Consider the following 8,791-nt stretch of genomic DNA (forward strand, 5'->3'; position numbering starts at 1 on the left):
CATTTTTAAGAAGGTGACCTCTAAGTACAAAGAGTACCGTACTAAGCACCGAACGCTGGCCGACGTCTTTAACCAGGATAGCGTTTCAGTTGTTTCGTGACGGACTTAAATAGAAGGACGAGGAGTTGGTGAGGAAAGACAAAGACCTAAAGGAACGGGATGATGAGCTAATGAGAGCCATCGGTCGGTGCAGCGAGCTTGAGGCAGCTCTTAAGGCCAATGAGGATGAGCTCGAGGTGAGCAATGGGGTGATCGTTGAGAATGCCGATCTTCAAGCGCAGATGGCATCTTTAACTTCTAAACTTGGGCAGAGGGAGGCGGAAGTTGTTGATCTACGGGGCGAATTGAGCGCCAAGGTCGAAGAATTGACTTGTGCCGAGAGAGGCAAAGCGGCTGCTATGGCTGAAGCGGCAGCCTTAGAAGATGCCCTCCGCATTTGTAGGTTCGAGCGGGTGAATGAGGTGGAGACATCGGCACTCATGGTGGCGAGGTTAGAAGAGCGGATCCAGGATCTGGAGGCGGAGTTATCCGGATTGAACGAGCAGGTCGTTGCCTTGAAGGCCGAGGAGGTGCGAGGTAGTCACAGCCATCCACGTCTCATGCTTCTGCCGATCCCGGCGTGCCGCGGGAGTTATATGAGATGTGAGTTCACGCCGAGGCTCAACTCGACGTGTATAAGTCTTTGAAAGCCAACGGGTAAATTTCTGAAGCGGAACTCGAGGGCGTCCGTCTTAAGGCACGTGCTGCCCGTGAAGCTTGTGGTTACGCCCATAATATGCCTGATGGGGATGATGTTGATGATGATGCGGATAGGCTCGCCTCCAATTCTTGGTATGATGACGAGTATGCCGATGGGGATGACGCGGCGTAAAGCCGTCATACTTAGTTTTTGTTTTGTTTTGCTATTTTTGTGAGGGCGTCTTTGGGCCCTTTGTAAAAAGTATTGTAATTTGACAGTTGTAATGGAACAGCCCCCCTTTTTGCTACGTGTCTCTAAATTTCCGTTCTTTTTTCTTTTCGCTATGTGTGGAAGTCCCTGATTTTTTGATAAGGTCAATGTTCGATGCGGTCGAGCATTGAAAACTTCAAGCGAGGTCGAATGTTAAAGTAATTCGGGCGAGGTCGAATGTTAAGTAATTCGAGCGAGGTCAAATGTTAAGTAATTCGAGCGAAGTTGAATGTTAAGTAATTCGAGCGAAGTCGAATGTGAGTAATTCGAGCGAGGCGAATGTTAAGTAATTCGAGCGAGATCGAATGTTAAGTAATTCGAGCGAGGTCGAATGTGAGCAACTCGAGCGAGGTCGAATGTTAAGTAATTCGAGCGAGGTCGAATGTTAAGTAATTCGAGCGAGGTCGAATGTGAGTAATTCGAGCAAGGTCGAATGTTAAGTAATTTGTTACACCCCGTAAGTTTAACAACCTTGACACTGTTTTATATATATATATATATATATATATATATATATATATATATATATATATATATATATATATATATATATATATATATATGGTATATTGAGTGGAATATTTTTTGTCTTAATTTTTTAATTATGCACATAATATCTCAATATTAACATTTAAGTGCAAAGATTGGATCTCATCCTAACGGTGGTAACTTCCTGATATGAAAAAAAATTCATGTGTCACACATTTTTTAAAATTAATTGACGTCAAACCTCTAACAATGCAAACAATCCTCATGATATACTATTACACCTTAATTTTACTTTACAATATTTATGAAAATTGAATTTTAAAGTAAATTGAAATCTTATCTCAATTAAGTGATTTTCAACAACAAAAGCTATTAATTAATAAATACTTGAAAACCAGTAAAAAATTTCAGTCTTGAAAAAATATGATTTTATATAGTTTTTAGTATTACTACTTTCGAATATATTTTAAATTATATACATAATATAAGAAAGTTTATGAGATTTTCTTCATTGTAAAGATATGAATTATTATTATTTTTCACAAGAAAAGAAGGTTATCTTTTTTTTTTTTACCATTTTAAAAATTAAGTAGACGAAAATTTATACTCTTTATATGGGATTAAGAAAATTATAAGTTGAAGAAATATATGTATTTTTACATAGATGTTTTAATGAAATAATAGTGTATGAATTTATTTTACATGGTGCCACATGACCGTAATAGTATATATGATGTATAAAGTGTATTAAAATAAGTAGAATTTTAAGTAATTTGAGACAACTCTTAATTTTGCGAGTAATTGGTTAATTACCGGGTAACGGGACATTAGCTAATTACCTAATAAGTGGATAGAGATTAAAATCCCCACCCCACCCCCACGTGGAAAGCAAGCCACCCATATATACATACGACTCTTAGTCATATTGGGTGAGGTGGCAACTAATTTTAACAAGCCAAGGAGCTTCCCAACTCAAACAAAGACGATAAGAATGGCCAATCTATCTACCAAGGAAATAATAAACTTGTTGAGAGCAAAAATGAGAATGTGTTAGACAAAATTGTCTTGGCCACGGAGGCGGATCTAGAAATTCGGGACGATGGGTGCACCATTACTTTTAAGATTAACATTTAGTTTGATAATATAAAATTTTTCAATCACAACAACTTACCGAGCAAAAAAATAATTAGTTTCATTATCACAAAAACAAATATTATCAATTTACAATGGTACGCGACGAGTTTTCATACTTTGAAAACGATCAATAATAGCATCATTACTTACCGTTGCAAATACCTTATGCTCTATGCTAAACAACCATTCAAAAACTCTTCACTAATGCTATTACGTAGATCACTTTTTATGAGCTTCATTGAGGAGAATGCCCTTTCCATGCTTGCAGTAGCAACAGGTAGAATCAAAGTCAACTTCACAAGTAAATAAATATGACACCAAGTTTGATCCAATTTCGTCTCTGCCATCACTATAGCAAGACCCTTCATTCCTTTCAAGTTGATAAATTTGCTATGAGGCATTCGAGCATAGACAATGAAACTATCAAGCTGAAAGCTGAGATCTCGAAGCTTGTTGTCATCAAACTCACTTGGATAATACTCGGCCAACTTTATTATTCTGTCTTTGTCAAAATTAGCAAATGAATCAATCGGATTCAAAGAAGCCATACCAAGGAGTAAGTCACTAGTCACTACATCAAAACGACTATTTAACTCATGAAGCTGCAAATCAATAGCTGCATAAAATATTTCCACACTAAAGTGATGTGAATATGAAACTCCCGACCTCTTTCATTTCGATCTTGGATAGTCTTCATCCATTTTGGGGATCGTAATATCATGTTTACCACAGAACGAGTAAACTTCATTCATCAAGATCTCGAATTCACTTTCTCTCATAGTCTGCAATCTTATCTTTGCAAGGTCAAGCAACCTCATAGCATTGACTATGTCTTGATCTTTCTTTTGTAAAGCTTTGTTCAATTCATTTGTAAAAAGCAACATCTTGAACATCAAGTGCAATAAAAACACAAACTCAAATTCTTGAATATTACCCAAAAGATTTTTTGCTGCAAATCTATCAAGAGAAAGAAGACTATCTTGTTGCATATCTTTAAGCACGTTAACAATCGAAGAAAATATAATCAAGAAATTTTCCAAGGTCTTAAAATGCGAACCCCAACGGGTATCACCCGGTCATTGGAGCCCACGTTCTTGATTCAATCCTTGCCCGGTAAGTATTTCTCCAGACTTAAGTAATTCTTCCAACTTCTCTACTTGGTGTTGTCGAAGTATTTCCCTGCGTTTAAAAAATGCTCCAATAATATTCAATGTGTTAGTGACAACATCAAAAAAATTTTTCACATCCGGATGCTTTTTAGAAAGAGCTACAAGTGTTAATTGCAACTGATGGGCAAAACAATGAACACAATAGGCAGATGGAACATCTTGTAAAATCAAAGACTTTAGGCCATTTATTCTTCCTTGCATATTACTAGCTCCATCGTAACCTTGTCCACGTAGCTTGGATGAGCTTAACGAGTGATCCAAAAGCAAATCATAAATTGTTTTCTATAATGATAGTGCAGATGTATCATTCACATGGACAATACCCAAGAAGCGCTCAATCACCTCCCCTCTTTTGTTAACATATCGTATAACAAGGGCCATTTGCTCTTTATGTGAGATGTCCTTTGATTCATCAACCAATATCCCAAAAAAGTCATCATCCAAATCTTGGATAATAGCTTTAATTGTTTCTTTAGCACAAGCATCCACAATATCCTTTTGAATTGCTGGACAAATCATCATATCATTTTTTGGAGCTTTATGTAATATTACCTTTCCCACATCTGAATGCTTATCCCCATGAAATTCCAAAAGTTCAAGAAAAAGACCTTTGTATTCGGAATCTTCACTTTCATTATGACCACGAAATGACAATCCATTTCTCAAGAGAAATCTTACCACATCAACCGAGGCATTTAAACGTATCCGATGATCACTTTTTACTTTCTCACTTTGCTTGTGAAAAGAAGATTGAATCGATTGTTCTTGATTTATCAAATCTTGCATCCTATTAAAACATTTGTGATGGATACTATCTACTTCTCCGACATGCGTTCTAAGTCTTTCCGTACCCTTGTTCCAACCCTTAAACCCATCTTTTGTAAATGCATCTCCCGCATTACCGCGACTTTCAAGTTCATTCTTAAATAAATAACAACACAAACAGAATGCAGCATCACTTTTTATGTTATATTCCAACCATTGAGAATATGGACCCTTAAACCAATCGGGATTAAATTGACGCATTTTGTTCCCAAATTTAGTTTTAGGGAAAGCATGGCCACTCGGTTGACAAGCCCCTTTTTGAATATAATGTCTCCTCACTTCATCTCGGATATTAGGGGCATACTGAAGAATCGGTATTCTTTCTTTGGGATCAGGACTGGGAGATCCTAGCTCAAGAACACTATCAACATTTGAAGGAGGGGATAAGATTGTCCCTCTTTGGATTTCAGGAGCTATATTCGAACTAACAGAAGGCCGACTACTACCATTGAAACTTGATTGGCCAATGTTTGACCTGATCACAAATTTATCCATTTTGATGTTCCTACAAATTCAAATATCTCTCATCATCAAAATTCAAATTCATAATAAAACTAAGGAATCACACTTTTAAATTCATAATAAACAAGAGGAATCACACCCCTTCTGTATTCAAGAAAATAAGGGAATCACACCCTTTCAAACATATTAAAATAGAGGAATCACACCCCTTTCAAGTTCAATTAAAATAAAATGAAAACTTACCAGTTTTTCTGCAACTTTTGACAAATGTTAACCAACACCTTGACAAATGCTAAACTGTCTGATTTCCGGTTACTACAATCGAAGTGGGCTGGTAATTCAATATCAATCAAAAATAAAAGGATCAGCTCAAGAAAAGTTATCAAAACAAAACTAAATCAGAAAAAAATCTCCTTCATTCAGTAGTTACAGGAAAAAAAATCCCAAAATCGGAATAAACCTACAAGAAAACTTATTAACTAGTTTAGAAAAAGATTGGACCTTACCTTGGAGGAATTGGAAAATAGCATTGCACAATCAGTCAGAGAGTAAATGGAGACAAGATATCAAGATTAGCTTTAGCTTTTAGAACAAGAGACAAGAACAAGAGACAAGAACAAATCAAAATAGGAACTAGGGTTTTGCTTCTTCTTTTTAACGTGACCTTTTGGGATAAATTGAGATTAGGAATTAGGGAATAATTTTGATGTTTGGGAATTGAGGAACCGTGTGAATTGTCATCTCTGTGTAGAAGGGGATATATGAAACGCTGCGTTACAGCGTTAGAATAAATAGAAAGAGAAAAAAAAAGATTTAAGAAAAGCTGCGTTACAGGCTTACAGAGCTAGAATAAATAGAAAGAGAAAAAAAAAGATTTAAGAAAAACAAATAAAATAACCAAAAAGCCAAGCAGGGATTCGATCCCTTGCCCTTGGGCTTTTAGGAATAAGAAGGCAAAACCAGTGCACCACTTCACCCTTTTTGACCATGGGTGCCATCACATATATATAACTACTTTTTTGCAAATTATGTACATCATATACATATTTTAGCCGAGGGGCCATGGGTTCACGTGAACCACAAATTTCACAGTAAATCCGCCTCTGCTTGGCCACATCTAACTACCATTCAGTTTGGCACTAAAAAGACAAAGGCTGATAGGTTTTTCCTCATGCTACAACAGTGAAGAAGCTCTATCACTTCTAATTCTTAAACCTATTGCACATTTTAGCTGTGCGTAAATCCAGTCTAACTGGGGAATTTAGCCTCCACATACTGCTTGGGACATCAGAAACTGTTTAACCAAAAATGGAATTTCAGTCAAAGCTAAAATTTAGAAGAACTCGAGTTACTGATAATCAAGAAAATATAGAGAAAAAAAATAATTAGGGAGAGTAAAATAATAATCAAGAGAAAATAAATCAATATGTTATTCCCCAATGTTTCGTATCCACAACTGATCGGATATCTCCCTTTTTATAGCTACTTTTGAAGATATCCGTTTTATTTTAATCATAATGAGGCTGTATGAGACATTAAATGTACTAAATGCTCCGTTACACAATCATTACATAAGAAATAAATTCTCTAACGTATTCAGTATTTAATGCCCATCAAATGTCGCATCTGCACTCCTTTATATGGCCAGATTCATTCCTTTTGAATCTCGGATATAAATGGCTTAAATAGGTACGGGCGTTGTGTTTCTTAACTGATGTCCTGTGCCTCTTCATCTTTCTTTGCTCGTATTTGTTGTAACCCCTGTCTCGTGACTAATCATGATTCTTTGACCATTTGACCAATNGCCCTGATTAAAGTTCTTACCAATGATCTTCCTCCAGCGTGATTTCCACAATGCCCCTCATGTATTTCCCTCATTACGTACTCTGTTTGAGAAGGTCTGAGGCATCTAGCTAAGGGGCCACCGAACATTCTACGATAGAGGTTGCTGATTTAAACAGTAGCGAGCAGCCTTTTTGCGAAGTGCATGGGCTTTTTTCTTGTCACCAGGGATGGTTCCACAATGTAAAAAAGCAACAATCTCGTTTCTCCAATACCAAGTTAAATTATTAAAATTTACCTCATTTTTGTCAGGATCAAGAGCTGAATGAAATAGATGAATAACTGAAGCACTTGCATCGCTTGTCACATCAGCTGCAGATGCGAGATTAGCTAAAGCATCTGCTTCGAGATTCTCATCTCTTCGTACCTGCATAACTTTCCAGGTTTGAAATTGCTTTATCAGTTCTCGCACCTTTTCTAAATATTGCTACATCCTGGTTTCCCTGGCTGTATAAGTCCCCAGCATCTGGTTAATCACGAGTTGAGAATCGCTCTTTATTATGTTTTGATTTATGCCCAGTTCTCGAGCTAATTCCAAACCTGCAATCATAACTTCATATTCTGCTTCATTGTTAGTTATTGAATGACATTTAATTGCTTATCGTACAGTTTCACCCGTAGGCGGTACCAAAACAATCCCTAAACCTGCTGCTTTCATATTAGATGAACCATCAGCAAATAAAGTCCAAATTCCTGGATTAGCTCCATTAAGTATCTGTACTTCTTTTTCTGCTTCCAATTGCATCCCTTGGCTAAAATCAGCCACAAAATCAGCTAATACTTGTGATTTTATAGCAGTTCTGGGTTGGTATGTGATTTCATATTCGCTTAACTCTATAGCCCATATAGCCAACCTACCTGATAACTCATGCTTATGTAATATATTTCGTAAAGGATATAGGGTAACTACAACAATTGGATGATACTGAAAATAAGGTCTCAATTTCCTAGATGCCATGATTAATGCAAGAGCAAGATTTTCTAATTGAGGATACATTGTCTCCGCATCTAACAGAGATTTACTAACATAATAGATAGGGGATTGTTTACCTTGTTCTTCTCGAACCAAAACAGCGCTTACCGCTACTTCTGAAACAGCAAGGTAAATGAGTAGTCTTTCCCCAGCCTTCGGTTTTGCAAGCAAAGGTGGATTTGACAAGTATGCTTTCAAATCTCTGAGTGCCTGTTGACATTCTTCATTCCATTCGAAATGATCCTGCTTTTTAAGGGCTGAGAAGAATCTAAAGCATTTCTCTGATGATTTAGAAATAAATCTTTCCAAAGCTGCAATCATCCCTGTTAGTCTTTGAACTTCTTTCTTACTTGAAAGTACATCAATGGCCTTAATCTGTGCAGGATTTACCTCAATACCATGGTTAGAAACAAGAAAACCCAAAAACTTACCTGATGCAACACCAAATGCACATTTTTTGGGGTTTAATTTCATATTAAATTTTCGCAAAATCTTAAAAGTTTCAGACAGATGTGATATATGATCTACTGTATGTTGTGTTTTAACGAGCATATCATCTATATAAACTTCCATGGTCTTTCCCAAATGCTCTTGAAAACTTTTGCTAACTAACCTTTGATACGTTGCTCCTGCATTCTTTAAACCAAAAGGCATTACCTTATAGCAATAAGTCCCCCTGTCTGTTATGAATGATGTTTTTTCCTCATCATCCGGATCCATTTTAATCTGATTATAACCTGAATATGCATCTAAAAAACTTAACAATTTGTGCCCTGCGGTAGCATCAATTAGTTAATCTATATGAGGTAATAGAAAAGAATCTTTAGGACAAGCTTTGTTAAGGTCTGTATAATCTACACAAACTCGCCATTTACCATTCTTTTTAGGTACCACGACAGTGTTAGCTAGCCATTCAGGATACTTTACCTCACGAATAGACCCATTCAT

At 36.6% G+C, this 8,791-nt stretch overlaps 1 protein-coding gene across 1 annotated transcript in view; it reads right to left on the reverse strand.

The window, feature by feature from the left end:
- Nucleotides 1–2,742: 2,742 nt before the first annotated feature.
- The window catches only part of LOC109214890 (zinc finger MYM-type protein 1-like), an 8,751-nt gene continuing 2,702 nt past the window's right edge, over nucleotides 2,743–8,791 (reverse strand). The window contains exons 2-9 of the mRNA XM_019378854.1: nucleotides 7,967–8,218; nucleotides 7,109–7,237; nucleotides 5,869–5,872; nucleotides 5,272–5,359; nucleotides 4,084–5,071; nucleotides 3,663–4,023; nucleotides 3,300–3,563; nucleotides 2,743–3,188 (exon numbers count right to left, since the gene is read on the reverse strand). Of these exons, the coding sequence (XP_019234399.1) occupies nucleotides 2,743–3,188; nucleotides 3,300–3,563; nucleotides 3,663–4,023; nucleotides 4,084–5,071; nucleotides 5,272–5,359; nucleotides 5,869–5,872; nucleotides 7,109–7,237; nucleotides 7,967–8,218 (2,532 nt within the window). The remainder of the gene's footprint in view (nucleotides 3,189–3,299; nucleotides 3,564–3,662; nucleotides 4,024–4,083; nucleotides 5,072–5,271; nucleotides 5,360–5,868; nucleotides 5,873–7,108; nucleotides 7,238–7,966; nucleotides 8,219–8,791) is intronic.

This window comes from Nicotiana attenuata, unplaced genomic scaffold (assembly GCF_001879085.1).
Source record: "Nicotiana attenuata strain UT unplaced genomic scaffold, NIATTr2, whole genome shotgun sequence".
NCBI lineage: Eukaryota > Viridiplantae > Streptophyta > Magnoliopsida > Solanales > Solanaceae > Nicotiana > Nicotiana attenuata.